The 18,790-nt window shown below is 39.2% G+C and overlaps 2 protein-coding genes across 5 annotated transcripts; one reads left to right on the top strand and one right to left on the bottom strand.

Annotated features, from left to right (window-relative positions):
• Positions 1–4,879: 4,879 nt before the first annotated feature.
• tardbpa (TAR DNA binding protein a) lies at positions 4,880–10,859 on the bottom strand. 4 transcript variants are annotated; one of them, XR_010928654.1, is made up of 7 exons: positions 10,143–10,858; positions 8,338–8,501; positions 8,023–8,163; positions 7,390–7,560; positions 7,177–7,297; positions 6,261–6,407; positions 4,880–5,477 (listed from the first exon to the last, which is right to left on the bottom strand). XR_010928654.1 is itself a non-coding variant. In XM_067591939.1 (6 exons), exons 1-6 carry the CDS (start codon positions 10,381–10,383, stop codon positions 6,313–6,315), a joined length of 933 nt encoding a protein of 310 aa, XP_067448040.1. In that variant the 5' UTR covers positions 10,384–10,858; the 3' UTR covers positions 5,550–6,312. The 4 variants fall into 4 exon arrangements, 2 of the variants coding, with proteins under 2 accessions (XP_067448040.1, XP_067448039.1); XR_010928655.1 differs by having other exon boundaries at positions 7,213–7,297; XM_067591939.1 differs by lacking the exon at positions 4,880–5,477 and having other exon boundaries at positions 5,550–6,407.
• A 756-nt stretch (positions 10,860–11,615) lies between these two features.
• On the top strand, positions 11,616–18,436 carry c6h1orf127 (chromosome 6 C1orf127 homolog). The gene is made up of 11 exons (XM_067591936.1): positions 11,616–12,491; positions 12,577–12,653; positions 12,732–12,833; positions 12,926–13,050; positions 13,161–13,304; positions 13,592–13,630; positions 13,809–13,946; positions 14,039–14,123; positions 15,468–15,664; positions 15,807–15,924; positions 16,684–18,436. Exons 1-11 carry the CDS (start codon positions 12,454–12,456, stop codon positions 17,076–17,078), a joined length of 1,458 nt encoding a protein of 485 aa, XP_067448037.1. The 5' UTR covers positions 11,616–12,453; the 3' UTR covers positions 17,079–18,436.
• The last annotated feature ends 354 nt before the right edge of the window (positions 18,437–18,790 follow it).

The following is an 18,790-nucleotide window of genomic DNA, read 5'->3' as shown; positions in this document are numbered from 1 at the left end:
CTCTCTACCCATCTTACATGTTTCTCTGCACTTTCTACTATCCAAATAAAGGCAAAATGCCAAATTACAATCTAAAGAACGAAAGGTAAGACAAACTACGCTGTCAGAGGAGTGGATGCTCTGACACTGAGAATAAATGTACAGGCAGTAATACTTTGGGAAAAAAAGTAAATAATAATATGAGAATAGCTCAGTGGCTGGTGACAGAAAACATCATCACACTGATGAAAGTCTGTTAAGGCAAAGAAAAGGTAGCTCCCAGAGGAGCGTGTATAAAGAAGAAAAACCCTTCATTTTCTCCTTTTAGCACTCCTGCTGCTCTCTAAAAAGCCTTGTCAAGGGATTCTCAGCTGTGCTGTCAGCTGCTGAGATAATAATAATAATAGTAATACATTTAATTTGTATCACACTTTTCATTCACAGTGAAACTGAAAGTACAGAACACACAACATAAAGAAGATGAAAAAGCCTTCCTGAATAGAAAGGTTTTTTTTAAAGAGTCGAGGGTCTGTGCTGCCCTCAGATGGTTAGGAAGGCTGTTTCACAAGTGTGGTGCAGCAGAAGGTTTGACCCACCGTGGTGCAGAGCTTAGTACTGGAGGCCCTGAAGGAGCAAGCTGCTGGCAGATCTGAGGGTGCGGATAGAGGTTTGAGGTTCAGAGGTTTAGAGGTTCCTGAAGGAGACAGGGAGCCAGTGCAATGAAAAAAAAATTGGTGTTATATGTTTGTGTTTTTGCACTCTCATCAGGATCCTGGCAGCACTGAAATGAGATGTTTTTGAGATGATAGAAAGAGGTTTTGCACAGATGTCTTATATGGTCTCCAAAAGTCAGCTGAGGGTCAAACACCCAGATTAGTGACTGAGGAGGAAAGGGGGATGTCCTGGCCGTCAGTCATCCGCCCCCAAGGTATGGGGGGATTGCCAACAAGGAGAGCTCCAGTTTTGCTGCTGTTGAGCCGGAGGAAGTTTGTGCTCATCCAGGCCTTTATCTCGTCAAGACAGGTGCTGAGGCGTGACATGGCTGCAGAAGGGCAGTTTTGATGTACAGCTGAGTATCATCCACATATCAATTCAAAGACCTCCTGTGTCTGCTGATGACACGTCAAAGAAAGAGCATATAGAGGGTAAAGAGGATGGGCCGGAGAACCGACCCTTGCAGAACAGTGACAGGGAGGGATCTAGACCTGCATCCTCACATACTCAGTCCTACCAGAAAGGTAGGACTGAAACCACTTAAGTGCAGAGTCTGACAGTCCGATGGTGGTGTGGAGATAAGAGATAAGAGATAAGAGATAAGAGGATAGTGTGATCCACAGTGTCAGATGCAGAGCTCAGGTAAAGGACAATCAGGAGAGAAGGGGACCAGCTGCCATCAGCAGATTGTTCAAAACCCTGAGCAGAGCTTTGTCAGTGCTGTGTGCTGAACAAAAACCTGAAATTGAATTTTTCAAATAGGTTGTAATGTTTAAGGTGGGGGATAATAGGGATGAATGATTTGAGCAGAGCTGTGGGAATGGGGTCCAGGGCACAGGTACAGGGTTTCATCTTACTGAGGATTTCTTCAATGGGACTCTGCATGACGCCAGTAAAATGGAGTACAGACGGCAAGCTCCCAGACAGAGAGTCGATGACAGGAGGAGGAGGAGCTGGACATCAGGGAGCGGATGTTGTTGATCTTGGCTCTGATAAATGTGCTAACAGCGCTGCTTTCACCTCCACTGCGGTGAAGGATGTTGTACCTGACAGGAGTGTGTTACAGCTGTTATTACACCTGCTGTTAAAGCGTAAACAAAGTCTCACCTCAGTGCACCTGTGCTGCCACAGCTTTGGTGATTGCCAGGTTGATGTTTACGTCAAGCTTCTCCTATTCAACAATCCCAGGATACTTCAAAAACCTTCCTCCTTTGACTCTTGATATTAGAGCTTTGATCCTGAAGGGGAACACAGCAGAGCAAACACTATAAACACTGTCATTCATACGCCTGCTACATACAGTGCATACTCTTCAAGTACCATAAACAGGCTGCTCCATTATCAGAGTGAGGTTCACTACTGCCAGCCCTCAGAGAGGCCCTCTATCAAATTAGTGCTACTCTGTTATTTGGGTTCATCCCACTGGTTAATAAACGGCTGTGTTCCTGTCCTTTTCCTCTAATGCTTAATTAATCCAAAGGACAGAACATTCTCTACAATTAGGGCCTTGTATTCTTAATGAGGCCTGATGCCATACGGAGGTTGCATTAGAGCACAAGAGGCTATTAGAGCTCAGTGAAGGCAGTGCAGGTGGAGGATGAGCTCGCTGAGTCATCTGCAGACTGAGGCTGTAAGGCGACACCACAGTATGATGATCAAAAGCTCTCAACGTCCCGGATTTCTGATTTGTACGAGATCACCGAACTAAATGACCACACAGTGAATATCAGAATCTGAATTTTAATGTAGTTGCTTAAAATGTGCCTTTGTTGCGTGACAGGAAGTAGAAGGAAATACAGACTGATAGAGACTTCTGACAGAAGTTGTGTTACAGTGGACTTGCTTTAATTTAAAGGCAAATAATTCCAAAAATTGGGAAAAACATGTTTTAACTAGAACCAAATATTAATGGTTATATCTGGCAGTTGTTATTTCTGAATGCAACAACTGTACTTCCACTAGTCTTGCTGTAACTGAGGAGATTTTTAGTGTACTTTTAATATTTATAGTTTTTATTTAGGTATTATTACACAGCTTTGTTGAATACTCGATTCTGATTGGTCAATTCCGCCATTCTACCGTCTGTTATTTCTGATTAGCAGACCGCTGCTATGAATAACAAACAATAACAATAACATTTTGTAATTTTAAGGTTTCCAAACATACAAAAAAAATTCTCATGTTTTTCTTCAAGTACATTTTAAATGGAACTCTTTTTACTGTATTCCCTCCCCCCCCCCCCTCATATTTTTCTCAAAACCTGAGAAAATTAAACAATAACTATCTGCATTGCTAGATCTCACTATAGGTAAATGGGAGAAATATACATTTTGTATTCTTGTACTCTTAATTTCTTAAATGTACAGAATAAAACTAAATAACTTATGTGACTGATGTTCAGGTTTGAGTCCTTTTTGATCTGAATATTTTATAAAGTATAGACAGTATGACAACTGTAACAAACATGTACAACTTTCAACAGATGATTCCACTAAACTGTGAATCTTAAATAAGGATAAATATGGAGATGACAAAACTATGCGTGGGTACATGGAGAGTTGCTTCATTCGGATAATTGTACCTCTGATGTCAGCTGAATCACAGTCGTGAGTGAGGGCCTATAAATCAGGCAGCAGTGGTTCAAATCTGATCTTCAGCAGACTGAACACTGCAGCCATCATGAGAACAATTGCAAGTGTAGTTTGTCTGGTCTTCATGCTGTGTACCTTAAGAGAAATTATTCATGCTCAACCAACCAATGACAACCCAGGATTGTTACGCAACCAGGTGAGTTCATAGTCCTCTTAATTAATAGTTCTCTTTATTACTTGAATTAACATTTCATCTGGTGATTTCTCTGAGCTTTTGTATTATAAGAAAATCAGTCAGTGCAATGATCTGATCTGTGTTGATATGTCTGCTGCATCATCTGCATCATTGCTGGAAATTTTTATAAGGTTGAGCCCGAGTTTGTCTTTCATTAGAGGCTGCAAAAAGAGCAGAGGATGCTCTCGGGAATGATGGAGCTACGGTTCGGGTACCTGGATCCAGTGAAGTACCTCAGTGAGAAGCGAGCAGAGAGGACCCTCAGGAACCACATCGCTTCCCGGGTCAGACCACCCTGCAAGATCTTCTTCTGGAAATCCTTCTCAACCTGCTAGCAGTGGGAGAAAGCAAACCAATTCACACTGTGTTCCCATGTTAACGGCAGCAAGCCTGAAGTTATAAAAGGGTTGTTTGTGGCCCATGATGGTCTTTAACTTGTCTTTGAGCATGTAGGTGATTAATGACCCTCAAGGCCTTGTATCAATTTCAATTCCATTACACAGATCTGATAATTGTTTGAGGAGAGAACATTGTTTTCTGTAAATAAATCAAACTCTGCATTTAAATATTTTTTGGTAATGGTTTGATTAACATATCTTATACAGCTCCTGCTTACATTTTTTGTTTAAGGTTTTTTGTATTTTACCATTCACATTTTTAAATTCTACCTTTTTATCATTTAATTTGGAGTAACGGATAATAATGTACAGGTCTTTTTACTAACATTTTTTTTAACTTTAAGTTCAATTTTGCAGTATGAAACAGACTACAAAGATTATAAGACAAAAAAAAGATGCTGGCAGGTCAAGGAACAGATTTCACACTATTTTCTGAATCCCGAGTGAAAGGTGTTTTTCATATCTATGGTTAACAACATTAAGCAGGAATGTATTTTAAGTTTGCATTACATCCAATATTATACAAGCTTCCTCCTTGGAGTATTTTTCAGGAAGACACTTTTTCCATTCTTTAAAACGGGTTCATTTCAGGGGGTTTTATGAGTCTTAATGGAAACTTCAAGCCCTCAATCGTGCTGCCAAAAACTCTCACAACAAAAGGTTATTAATAATAGATTACAACATATAAAAGGTGAGCTTGGAGTCTAAAAATTGCCACATCAGCATCACCAACAGGCAGAAAGGTAAAACTACACACATACTAACCAGCCAGAATCAATATTACAAAGTGCAAATGCAAATATAAAGCTTCTAAATAAAATCTAATAACGGAAAATAACCAATTCTACCAATTCTGTAAAACAATAACAGCTAGAGGTGAAGCCCAGTAAAAAAAAAACAACATACTAAACATACTAAAAATACTAATCCACATTTTGTCTACATTAAGAGACGACAGGTGATTAAAAACTCAAAACTTTTATTTTGCACCGCAATACTAAAATATTTCAATACACAAAGTGTGAATTCTTGCTGGCATGTTCAATCAGTTGTCAGTGTCCCTTTAAAAATCCTCAGCTCATACATTCCAACCATTTTACAATCAAGGTAAACAGAAAAACACACAACACTTCCTGCCTTATTGGAATTCTTCTTGACGACATTGAGAAGAAGTTAATTACTCCCATTTTGTTATCAGTGACTGTCACGAGGACAAAGAATGAAGCATTTACTGACAGAGGTGCATCTGAGATCAAAGGCAGGATTTGTGTTTCACAGGTGTAGGATCATTGCCAAGCTGCAGGTGTGATTTTTGGTCCTATTTGTGACATTTGTAGGCATAAACAAATACCTCAGCCCAATTGAGTGCGGTCCGCTCTAAATTTCATTTTGGGATGGTCCAAGGTTTCTTGCTAGTGAGGTTGAAGATGATCCTTTTCAGGATTAAGGCGGTCGAGCAGCAATTCCATTGTTGGTTTTTGTGCCGGCCCGACCAACAATGTCTTCAGCTCCTCCATAACTGACTCCAACCTGGATTCCATTGTTCCGTGTCCGAGGTCCCTATACATGTGAATTAAAGTGTTGGCAGTTCAATTAATTTAATGTCAAAAAAATAAGTCACTGTCAAGAGGGTATTATACCTAGTCAAAATCAGTTTTATTTCAGACTTCCTTTTGATTCACAAAACATAGAAAATGCATTCGTAACTACTTCAAACACAAACTTTCAATGGGAACATGTCAAACATTCACCACATCAACCTCTGAGCTCACTCGCAAACTTCAACACACTTTCAAGCTCCCACAGTGTTTCTCCCCCCCAACACACAGACTTCACTGGCACATTTTCACACAGAGAGGGTGATAACAAGGAGAAAATAAAAGCACACAACCAGACACAGCATTCACATCAAATCAGACAGCAAGAGAAAGCTAAGAAAGTATACAAATACTCATAGCACTTGACATTTCACTGTGGTTTTAAAGAATTAAAGTTGATAGAAAACGATGAGAGAAAGGAGACCTTAAGGATCTCGAGATGCAATAAATGTCCTTGTGATGGCCATTAGGAACACACTCGTGCTTCTTCCGCTCACACTCGCACAAAGCCACAGGTTCTTCTCAACTCTCGCAGGCATTTGTCGTTTAAAAAAAAAAAAAAAAAAAAAAAAATTTGCACAAACAGTCCTTCTCACACTTGCTTTCTTTCATTTTGCTCTCCCGTTCGCTCACTCTCAGTCTCACTCTGTCCAACATCAATCCCACTCATTGATCTCGAAAGCGACAAGAGCAGACAAGATTTCTATATCCATAAAAAGGGGAGAGGAAAAAAGACAACACCCACCGTCTAACACAGTATATGCAGAGTGAAGCTGTGTTCTTTGATGGCAAAGCATTTACACATGGGAGGAGGGGAATTGATACTGAGATCGGTCGAACATTGCTGCCAATGAGGCGCTTCCTCCCGGGAAATTGGGAAAGAGTTGGTGAACTGCAGAAGAGATTTTCATGAAGGCGTTTCCATCAGACGTCAAACAAAAACAAACAAAAAGATGCAATCAACTGCATACAGATATATAAATATTTTCAAGCCCATTTTTACAAGGGGCTGTGGGGGCTCTTGTGATGTTCGTGCATGTTCATAAATATTAATCTTGCATGCACATCTCATCTCATGTTCTCAAAAACAAAAAAGGTGATGTGGCAGCTTCCGCTAACAAACTACACTTTTCACCCATTCAATGCAGGACTACATAATCAGTCACACGCAAATATAAATTTCCTCTTCAACAACATAAAAGGCAGTGTATTTTTAATCAATAGGAACATAAGATATGAGCAGTTCCCCTCTGGGTATACTTACCAGATTAGCCTAATAGCAACAGTAAAAGGTGAACTCAAAGCTATCTACATTCCCCAACTAGAAGACTTAGACTCCATAGAGGTGCCAAAGCCGGAGCTGAAGCCACTGTTGGAGGGGGTGTTAGTGCCTGCAGCCCAGCCGAGGCTAGCTGAGCTGGGGCTGCTGTAACTGGCACTGGCAGAGCTATAGGTCTGGTCTCGGGTTGTGGTGGCTGTGCCTGCCGTTGTGGTCAGACCCTGCTGGTTAGCCAGCATGCCCATCATTCCCCAACTGCTCTGCAGCGCTGCCTGGGCAGCTGCCACCATTGCTGGGTTAAGACCAAGAGCCCCAAAGTTAACCCCACTACTACCACTGCCTAGCCCACCACGATTACTGCCATAACCCTGACTGAACCCACCAGCCCCAAACCGCCCGCGATCCATCATTTGCCTACTATTATTGTGTTTGGGCTCAGCATTGGAAATGTGCACGCTGACTCCTTTGATGATCAAGTCCTCTCCACACAGGGCTTGGGCGACCTGAGAAATAACAATGAGGAGGAGATTGTCACTACAGTCATTATTATGCTACCAAAAAACATTCAAACTCAGCTGTTTATGGAGAATCTTACCTGGTCGTCAGCGAACGTGACAAATGCAAACGCCCGGAAAGGTTTGGGGATGAAGACATCAGTGACTTCGCCGTACTGCATGAAGTACTGCCTCAGTTCATCAGTGGTCATGTCCTCTGTACAGCGGCCAACAAAGATTTTACGGCTCCGCATGGGTTCATCAGGACATGCCTGAGGACAAAGAGGCACCACGATGAATTAAATTAGTTTTCCAACATCTAACAATCATTGGTGACATACATTAAAGTTGCAAAACCAGAGCAGATGTTTTTCATCCATGCTACAGCTATGGTATGAATGTATCAATTCAAAACTTATAGACTTGTGATCATTATAAGTATTCACAGTCAGATTAGAAGATAGAGAGCAAAAACTGTCGATGCTGAACAATTTTTCAATTTTACCAACTTTCAGCCTCCATGTTTGCAGTTTATCTTCATGCAGTAACTTGTAAATACAAAACTGTTTAGCCAACCCAATTTATACTTTCCCAACAAACAAATGAACTTAACATTAACGAGTAAGTCTAAACAAAAACATCTTGCAGGAATCCAGACGACCATCTGAATCTTATCAATTGATCATTGATCTAAAGGCAATCTGAATCACATTATATCAGGGCGCCCACAATACCTTTGAGTTGGGAAGTTTGCAGTCACACCATCGTCCATCAATCATGTGTCTCTGAGCGATCACTTTGGTTTGTGTTTCATAGTCAGTGAACCGGACAAACCCAAATCCTTTTGAGTTGCCTGTCTTTGCATCTCTCTTGACCTGGAGTTAACAAAGAGGAAATGTGAGCATTGTTACTACTTTTAACTGAAATCTATATATTATTATTACACTCCACACCTAAGAAATAAATAGAATAAATGCTATTAAAATATAGTAACACAAAATAAATATACATTTAACAGTACATATTGGAGACAGATGAGACGTCAATACCTGCACCATGATGACTTCGCCAAAGGTAGTGAAATAATCTTTCAGGTCTTGTTCTGTTGTTTTCCATGGCAGCCCGAGGACAATGAGATCTGATGTCTTCTGAAAGCCCCTTTTGATTTTCACAGCTGAGGCAGCGTCTATTTCATCCATCTTCCTTTTGTTATCTGTTAAGAACAAATCGATGTGGTGCCTTACATGAGTAAAAAAAGAGCTGATCAAATGTAAATACAAATCCTGTTGAAATGAGGTGGAGGATGAAACAATTGACCCTCTGAGCCCTTTGCTGCCTGGTGGCGACTGTGACACACAACAATAAAGATACAGTACATGATAAATGGACTGCACTTATACAGCATTTTTCTACTTTAACAGTAGCGCTTCACAATTTTTGCCTCTCATTCACCCATTCATACACACACACTGAACAAGGTGGAGCTGCCGTGCAAGGCGCTGGCCTGACCATCAGTTTTAACTTCAATTTTGAGATTTCAAGTCAATGTATGGCATTGTATGGTAAAATGTATGGTCAAAAAGTATGTGGACAATGAGTATTACACCCATATGTGGTTGTTGTGCATCTCTCTCCAAAACCATGGGCATTAATATGCCGCTATAACAGCCTCCACTCTGCTGCGAAGGCTTTCCACAGGACTTGGCTGCAGACATTACTGTCTTACTGTTGTCATTCCAGTTCATCCCAAAGGTGTTGGATGTGGTTCTTCCACAGAAAACTCAGAAAAAAAACATTTCTTTCTGGACCTCCCTTTGTGAACAGGGGCTTTCTAATGTTGAAACATGAAAGGGCTTCCCGAAACTGTGACCAAAAAGTTGAAAGAGTCTGAAACATCATTGCATGTTGCAGCATAAAGATGTTCTTTCATTGGAACCACTGGGCCAGACCAAAAACACACTCAGTTGCCAGTTTATTAGGTACCCCTAGCTAAAACTAATACAACAGCCCTGCAGAGAGGCGTTGAGGCTGAAACTAACAATTATTTTCATTATCGACTAATCTGACAAGGCTGAAATTAGCTTCCGATTCGCAGCTTCCAATTTGGGGTTAATGGAAAAGTTAAGGGAAACATAAATATTGATATTCAGCATTCGCCATTTTTTCACCACTTACACTTGAGAAAAAGTCTTAGTCATTGTAGCAAAAGCATTAACGCTGTTTAAACTCACTTTCAGATTTGTGAAATGTTTATTTGTGAAACCTTACTTCTCTTTATGAAAAAAAAAAAGATTTCACAGATATTTCTCCATCCAGACCACTTTAGACCAAATAGAATTAAAGTTTCACAAATCTGAAAGTGGGTTTTAATGAGTCTCTGGAGGCTCCTTGTTAATCTAGTCCACATTTGACATGGACTAGATTTGATCTGGACCTGGTCTAATGAGGTCTGGATGGGGAAAAAAAGCAGTGAAATCGACCTTTTTCTAATTTTCATAAGCAAAATAAAGGTTTCACAAATCTGAAAGTGGGTTTAAAAAATATTAAGGCTTTTGTTACAATGTCTAACACTCTTATATAAGTATAAGTGGTGAAAAACTGAGAATCAGCCGTTAAATATCAATATTTGTGTTTCCCTTAATTTTCCCCTTAATCTCAAAGCGGAAGCTAATTTCAGCGTCGTGTTAATCTGTCGATCATTTTCTCGATTAATTGATTGGGTCAGTTGTTTGGTCTATAAAGTTGTGGATAATGTTGGTTAGTTGCAGCTAGGTGTACATAATAACTGGCCGCTGAGTGTTTGAAGACAGGGTTAGCCACAGAGAGTAAACACAATAATGGGAGCCTGTCTCACCTTTGGGGTAATTGACGACGTAGACCAGGTTTCCCCAGTCGCTCTCGGGTGCGTGCAGGACCCCCTCCACCAGCCGGACCCCCCGCATGCACTGGGACTCCGGGTTCCTGTACCGCAGCCCGCATGCCCCTGGAAACTGAGCCGCCACCGACGACAACAACACAGTGCCGTCGTCTTCTGAGGGGATCTCCATCGGCTCCTCGCTCTCATCCTCAGCCACCCGAATATACAACTCTGACATGGCTGAGCGCCGGTCCGAGTGCAGTCAGCTGATAAGAGTTATTGGTAAACACAACAACAGAGATGATCGATCTTCAGTGAAGTTTATCTCTCCTGGTTGGGTAAAGCAATGGAGACAGAAACTGTGAAACGACGACACTCTCTCCACTCCTGACTCTATAACATTTAATCGCTGGCGGCCATGAAAGCTGACCGTTTGGACAGCAAAAACAAGTTAGCTGGCTGGCTAACAGGCTAGCAAACTCAAATGAATGACCATCCACTTTTGCGCCGTGTTTACTGTCAACAACTGCACGAGTCCCCCTCTTTTCTACGACCGTGTGACCGGAAAATTGTACGTAAATAACAACACCAACTAGTTATCGTATTCGGTGAAATTTAAGTACGAAGTCAACCGTCCAGAATAAACATATTTGCAACTAAACGTGTCTGCTAACCTTTCTCTAACCTCTCAAGCTAGCTAACAAAATGGCTGGTCACATTCTAGCAATGACATCATCCAGTTGGGAGGGCACACTTTTCAGTTTTTTACGGGGTTACAAAAAAATTACAATTAAAAATATTTTGCTAATTGCTTGACTTCAAATCACCAGTTATCGGTTAACGTTTTATAAAATGCTCTTAAATAATATCTGGTTAACTTTATATATCGTGCCGTTTTTCATAGCTTGCAATAGGCAATGTTAAAAGTTCATGGTTTACCCTTTGATGTTTGGCCATAAAGATTAACCTTAAAGCTCCAAACAAAGGTGCGCACTGAGAAAATATATGGAAGGGGGGAAAAAACAATATTTTATATCCTGCAACCACTTGTCATGTGAAATGTAGATGTCTTCGTCATATATCTGTTTCAGTTATCTTTTTGGATAATTTCGCTGACGTTTATATCGATTTGATTAAGATATGATTATGATGAAATATGATTATGATAAACATAAAAGGCCAAAAATGAAGGCCAGAAATGAAGTTTAAAGGATGCGAATGCCACATCCAGCTGACCCACCAGTGATCCAGCCTTCACAAACTTATTCTGTGTTGCCAAACATCGTTCAAACCACAGAACATTAATTGTTGGTTGAAATATGTCAGGCTGAACTTTGGGGAAATGTTTAGGTCTATAGCTTGAGTGAAGAGCAGGATCAAGATGAATATGGGTGTTTCTGTAGCATAGGATTATTCTAATACTGCTTAAAATGAAATAAAAGAGGGAATCTGGATGTTAAGGAGTTAAAGGAAAGGTTCACAATTTTTCAAGTCTGTCCTAAAACAATAGTCAGGTGCCCAAATGAACACTGACACATGTTTTTCTTGCTGTAATCATTCCTCCTGTTCATATTGACCATTAAGAGATCCTTTATATAAATGTATTTGACAGGGGACAAAAACACAGTTCCCCTTCTGTGCAAAAATGGATTTAAAAGCTGTCTACAGTAGTCAAATCAAGTTAATATCTTTCAAAGTTAGTCTTTTTTGTTCCCTCTCTTTGTTTTTTTCCTTTCTTTTTTGTTTTCCTTCCACTGCAGCTGAACAGGGAAACAGCCTCCGTCAAGACACAACATGGGAAATTTTAATAAAAAGGCTGCAACTGTGGAAGACATCCACTTTATTGACTAACTCTGACTGCTGAAGCCTCATATTATCTTCAGATAGACTACATTTTTGCTCAAAATGAGGACTGTAGATGTTGAACCTCCATCACTTACATTGTAAGCACATTTGAACGGGATCTTATAATAGTCAGTATGCACAGGAGCAAAACCTGTTTCAATGTTCATTTGGACACTTGACTATTGTTTTAAGACAGGCTTTAAAAATTGTGAATCTGTACTTTAATTTCTAAAAAATCATCATCAAAAATTCTTAAATGACAAAAAGCTTTACAAGTTAAATGTCTACAACTGCCTTAAACCCTGTTGCTGGAAACAGTGATCATTGTGAGTTTTTTGTCACTTGCTTTTAACATGTTAAAGTAAACACACCTGTTTTCCACCTCCCCAGTGACATCAGTCACTTCACCTACAAATAGGCTGGTCTCAGACTACCCACTCAAGTTTATGTCAGTGGATGTGACATGGATCAGATAAGATTTGGCATCCTGCTTAAAACTATGTGAGTACATAATGTTGTGCAAATGTGGAATTAAACTATCCACTGTCCTCTAAATATAAGCTAAACTCTGCCTTCTTTTCAACAGTGTTTTCCAGTGTTTTATCACTGTGCTTTCCATTCAGAAAAGAGAATGGGTTGATATCTCAACAGCAAAATTAACAGGTAAATCATTATTATGTTAGAAATGCAAATCTTAACGGTGTTTTCACATGGTATGTCACAAAATACTTGCTTTTTCAGAGGGAGATGTCGCATGTTTTTCGGAATACATGGAGATATGGATCCACAGGGCGAGGATCGAAGGGTTGGGGGTCTGGCTGTCTGGGGCCTTACGGATTCAAGGTAAATCTTCAGACGCAATGAAGCAACAAAATACAGAGAATTAATATGAAATAAAACGTGTTGTTTCTGAATCTCCTTTTGCTTTCTACAAGTCAACTTTGCATCTCTGGATCACCTCAACCTCCAGCTGTCTGCCTGCAGATTCTCACTGCACAAAGACCCTGACAAGAACTTTATCTTTAGAGTCAGTTACACCGGATGCTTTGTCCAGCAACAGGTATTTCCCTCTTTTAAAAACAAAAGTTTAATGCACATGCACTAATTCTGACATTTGACCTTAATGGCTTTGTGGTGACAATAACCAGAGGTTATATGTTGACTGTTCAGCACAGCTTCCATGTCCTCACACTGAATTTGGTCAAGAGGATTAGTCGGTTCGGAGGCAGACCTCACAGTTTCATGATGAAGTGTCCCGTAGTTTCTGTTCTACCCAGCAGAGAGCACATCCGGTGTGACCCAGACTACATTCAGGTAACTGCTGATTAGAGATCATTACATGTAGATCAACTTTTCTCTGTTTTCATTTGACTACATTTAGTAATAATAGTTTTATTTGTGTTGCACTTTTAAAACACAATGTCAGAGAAGTGTTTGACAGGATCAAAATAAGAGAACATAGTAAGACTAAAACTTGGAGAAAATGACAATACACATAACAAATAATGATATAAAATCACAAATATGGATATAAAATTAAGGTCAACTAACTATTTCTGGTCTCTTTGTTATTCTAATAAGTTTTGCACATGTTCTCTCAGGTGACCAGACAAGTTCCTTATGACAACTGGAACAATGAGGTAGTAATTTTTTTTTTTTTTTAAATTCAGTTTTTTTGTTGAAATCAGTCCTTAAAAATATAATTACATTATAAATGTAAACAAATATATTTGTGCATGTGTATGAGTGAGGGAGAGAAAGAGAAAGATTATCTGTATCTGACTTTTTGTGCATATTTGGGTACTGTATGTCTTACAGCTGCACTGGTCACTGTCTCTGAATAATCACCTGATTGTATCTCTGGAGGATGTCAGTCTGATCCAGTTGAACATCGACATGAACGGACCAGACATTACAGTTCAAGGCAGAAGGAAAGAAGTCTTGAGCCCTGTCAAAGTAAGAAAGCTCAACAAATCCTGCCACCTAGTGGCCCTTAACAACATTACAACTGAAATCCACGGTTTTTTAACTGTCTTTGGTTAACTCAGGTGATGGAAAATGAAGGTGAATTCTTGGCCTTGAAGCTGGTCAGTGGTCAGTACGCTTACAGTATGGAAGCTACATGTCCAAAAGGTGGGTAACAAGCAGAGAATTATAGCTGGAAGTTACTTTCTTTGACACATTATGACATGTGGCTTTAACAGGTTTATCCCAGTCAAAGGGTGAGGAAGTACTCAGATCCTTTACGTAACCTTACATACTGTTCTTACCCTGACTCTTCACAGTATCTCCTCATAATTATTCTTTATACCAAACCTCTGAACCACAAATCTATTTTTCATTCATAAATACCTCATCAGTCATTAATGATTGTCAGATTCATCCCTAATTAAGCTTTCAGAGAGTTTATTCGTTTGACACGATTTGTTTATGATGAAAAAAACATTAAAATCACACTATATCATTACCTAAAACAAGAGAACAGCAGAACAAAATGATTAAAGTGAATTTTATTGAATGTGAAGAATACAAGTCATAAAAATACAGGTCAAAATTAACTCCAAACGCATGTGCAAAGATGTGTAAATGTTGAAATATTTCCCCTTTGGTATATTCTGGGTCACTGTAGGAAAAGTCATAAAGTTTCAGGTGAAAACAAAAGTGTTTTTACTGCGCTCCTAAATAAAATGGGTTAAATTTGACCTGAATAGTATGTAAGGGTCATGTAAAAGTACCAATACAACAATGTAAACGTACTCCATTACAAGTAAAAGTCCTGCATCCAAACTCATACTTAGGGAAGTATTAACAGCGAAAGTAAAAATGATATATTATCACACATAGCTTACTAGTGATGCATTTATTTGAAAGTGGTATTTTAGTGTTTGGGCCGAGGTGTAGCTAGTTTTAATTAGTTTAGTTTCACCTAAATCACATCGCAAATGAGTCTTGTTTACATTGTATATACAGTTCCGTAGTTTAGCCCAGTGATTTTTCAACTCCAAAAGGCATCAAAAGATGATTAATGAGGTTTGGAAAGAGGAAAAACAAAGTCCTGCTGCCTAAATTTGTATTTATTATTCTGGCTTTTCTTTAATCTTAGCTTTTTGTGAAATATTGGATAATTTAATATCTTTGGGCCTCACACTGTTATTTAAATGGAGCCATCTGAGAAGTTTATAGACACTGCTCTTTGTAAGCGGTTGTAAGACAGAAAGGTTGGGAACCACTCAGTTAATCTATAAGAGTGAATGGTTTTTTCATAAGCTTATCATATGTTTTTCATTGTGTAAAATCTGAAAAGTAACTATATTTGTCATATAAATGTAGTGGAATAAAGTACAATATTTCCATTTTAAATACATACTGAAGTAAGGTACAAATACACACAAATTGTACTTAAGTGCAGCACTTGAATAAATGTATTATTCCACCACTGATCCCAGTAAAACATTTTATCCATGATGTACATTTCAGTGACGACTTCTGCAGCAGATGAAACCGTGCTGCACATTTTCAAACGCCGCATGGGTTTGACCAAGCGAGGCAGCGATGAAAATGAAACACTGACAGTCAGTAATGTGTCAGTGAACCAGACAGATCATTTCACTGTGCACGAGACGAGTGAATTTGTGACACTGATCATTCCTGCAGTCCAAATCCTCCAGACCAAGGTTAGTGCTGAGACAACATTTCCAAACCAGAGATAAATCATCATGGTGGTACATTCTGTGTAATGCAGTTGGGTCAGTTTCTGACATGTTGAGAGCATAAATACAATGTGTGTAAAACATCTAAACCAGGTTTGTTTTACAGGCCTGTGCAGACAACAAACAACTCTGGCAGCCGTTCTACAGGGTGGATGTTGTGCTCACCTTCAAAGAGACGAATCACAAAATGCACTGGACCATGGAGAACACACTGCCATGCACAGGTGAGTGTCCTGCTGATGAGCACAGTAAAACTAAAGTGGTGATTAATTATTGGGTGCTATTTTGACCACTGGCCATTGAAAGGTTTTTACTGTAGTCACACCAGGCAGTTACTTTTGTTTGCTGCTGAGTCAGTCAATGAATCATTCAACTTTACCACCTTTCAAACAGTTTAAAGTGAGACAGAAGTTCAGAGAAAAGTGACTGACAGATAAATCCCCAAATATACTGTAAATCACAAGAAAATCAAGAACAAAAAGCAAAAGCCAGGCCAAAAAAAACAACATTTTGAGCTTATAATATAAACAGTATATTGATCAACTTCTATATTAACTTAACTTTGCCTTTATCATATTTAACAGTATTATCCTTTAGCTGCAGTTTCAATATCACCTTATAACACTACAAAAACATATCTCGATTTGACCGATATTTGATAACCTGCGATCTTATAACTCATTATTGAGATTCTACTTGCAATCACAGTTTTTATAGTCACAAAAATATAAAAATGTTAACATTTTTGGGTTGAATAGCAAGTCAAGTTGGTTGAATATCACTCAGGAAGGTAGAGTATGCAAAATTGTGTAAAAAATGATCCAATAATGTTACCCAGCTACTTCAACTAAAAATCCACATGAAATTAAAAGAATAGGCCATAAATACAGCTTTTGGATGCTTTTGGATGCTTTTGGATGCTTTTGGATGCTTTTGACCTTTGATTTTACCTTCAATAAAAATGTGAAATCATACCTCTACAGCCCTATCCACTCTCAACTTCAAAGTAATGAATTTGACTTCTGAACAACCGTCGTTGGACCGCTCCACCGTCCCTGCAGGAAAACTGAATGAGGCAGCTCCATTCGAAGAGATGAGTGTTGAGTTTTCCACAACTAATTCCCCTAACACGCAGACGGAGGCCAGCAGTTTTAATTTCCACATTGATGAGATGTCAAAGAGTCAAAGTGAGAATTTGTCTTCCTGGTTTGACAGTGACGCCGTTCCTTCTATTAATGTGACTGAAACAAGCTTTTCTTATTTTCAAAATGCAACCGTAAATGCTTCAGCGGAGACAGATTTTCTTGAGTCATCAGCATCACTTCTCCTCACAGTGGTTGCACCTGAACAAATGAGCAATAGCAGTTCAGCACAGTAGTGACCAGCAATAAATAGAAATTAGACAGTAAACAAATGAAAAAAGCAAATATTGAGATTTGTGAGGAGCAAAAATCAGATAAAATTTGAGGAAAATGTATGAATAACTGTCACAAATGAAACATGTTTATCCAACTCATGTATTTTGCCAAATTCTGCAACATCATGTCCACTATCTTTTGTCAAATTAGACCTCAAACACAGTTTCAGCTTTTTGAACAAATGCTTTAATCCACCAGCTTTTTTGATTAACGTCTTTTATAAAAATTCTCATTGGTACCACATGCTGCACGTCTGTTTGCAGTCTTGAAAGGTGATGCGGTGGTCAGTTAGTGCTGTGAAGATTGATTATACAAGCAGAAATACAGCCAGACCTCTGCCAGCCGTTGCCTGCAGGTGGACATTATCCAGACACAGACAAGGCAGGCGTTAAATAAACACGTCTCTATCCGAGCAGCACAACAGGCTGATGCAGAGAAGACCCTGCAGTTGTTACAGCTGATGCCAACTCTTAGAGAAACCTTGTGTTATAGACGCTCATAATGAAGGTTTTCAATAACACAGAATGATGAATCTCACACTTTCAGAGGTTTTATGTTTATTAAGGGGAAACTGATGCTTTGCTTTGTTTTTTCTTCTGCAAAAGAAAAACAAAGGTTTCTGAATTTAAACAGTATTTCAGCTACTGTAGTATTGCTTTATGTAGCTTAGCTGCAGTATCCTGAATCAACAGGAGAGGGCACTATTGAATTTGTTTTCAGAAAACTCTCTTGATGGGCCGACAGCCTGCCTGCAAATTCTCTTTTTCCGAATTAAACAGTTTTACATGTTTTTCACTGGACTTATTTTCAATCTCAGTTGCTTTTTCATGAAATACCACTAAGCAATGCAAAATGTAGTAGAGAGGGAAGTTCACTTAAATCTAGTAGGCATCTTTGCCAGTATAGTTAATTAGTTGCTTTGAATATTACTACCTTTAAATATATCTATACATAATCACAGGTATGATCAAAATTCTAGTGACTAAAATGACAGAAGATGTTTAACTTTTGTTTCCACCGCTGTTTTTCCACCTTTGTTATTGTGACCTCCTGGTATGCACCCAAGCGTCTGTAAATGATAACAGTGCAGTGTTACGCAGTTACATGCATCATATACAATGGGCTGTGGGGCAGAAAATCTAAACTTCCTTGTGCCTTTGGTCCCCATCTGCTCAGTGAACTTATGAGCAGGAAATGGAATAACTGGTGCAAAAAGCACGCCAACATCCCCGCTTCTTTCATGTGGCCTCTCTCGGCCATTACTCTATCTGTACCGACTGTTAACTGTCTTTACAAAGTTAAAAATCCCTTTCATGTTTCAGTGTTTCTTTTTTGTTTTAATTTCAGTCAGAACATATGGTTTGCACATCTGGGAGATGCTAAGCATGGTGGCACCCAACCCCCACTCACACTGCTTCTGTGAAGTGATCCATATATGGTCTTCATTGTTATTGCTCATAATCACTCATCATTATTATAAACAAGTCCTGTCTTGATTGGCCGCTTTGAGGTTTACTGTGTAAAGATGCTTAATAATGTGAACTTTCAGAATTTCAAACACAGACAAGACCTAAGGAGAGAGTGAAAACTTTCGCTGGTGATGTTTAATTCACAGCTGTAGACATCTTCCTTCGCTCAAACCTGCGACTGAATTTGCCACCTGTGATTAATC

This window comes from Thunnus thynnus, chromosome 6 (genome assembly GCF_963924715.1).
Source record: "Thunnus thynnus chromosome 6, fThuThy2.1, whole genome shotgun sequence".
NCBI lineage: Eukaryota > Metazoa > Chordata > Actinopteri > Scombriformes > Scombridae > Thunnus > Thunnus thynnus.
This window is presented reverse-complemented; position numbering and strand designations above follow the sequence as displayed.

Coding starts and splice junctions, on each gene's coding strand:
- c6h1orf127 (XM_067591936.1), top strand. CDS start 12,454: ATGGATCAGATAAGATTTGGCATCCTGCTTAAAACTAT. Junction 13,631..13,808: donor ATGACAACTGGAACAATGAG/GTAGTAATTTTT, acceptor TATGTCTTACAG/CTGCACTGGTCACTGTCTCT. Junction 15,665..15,806: donor TCCAAATCCTCCAGACCAAG/GTTAGTGCTGAG, acceptor TTTGTTTTACAG/GCCTGTGCAGACAACAAACA.
- tardbpa (XM_067591938.1), bottom strand. CDS start 10,383: ATGTCAGAGTTGTATATTCGGGTGGCTGAGGATGAGAGCGAGGAGCCG. Junction 8,502..10,142: donor CGTCGTCAATTACCCCAAAG/GTGAGACAGGCT, acceptor TGTTCTTAACAG/ATAACAAAAGGAAGATGGAT. Junction 7,298..7,389: donor TCACGTTCGCTGACGACCAG/GTAAGATTCTCC, acceptor GTTATTTCTCAG/GTCGCCCAAGCCCTGTGTGG.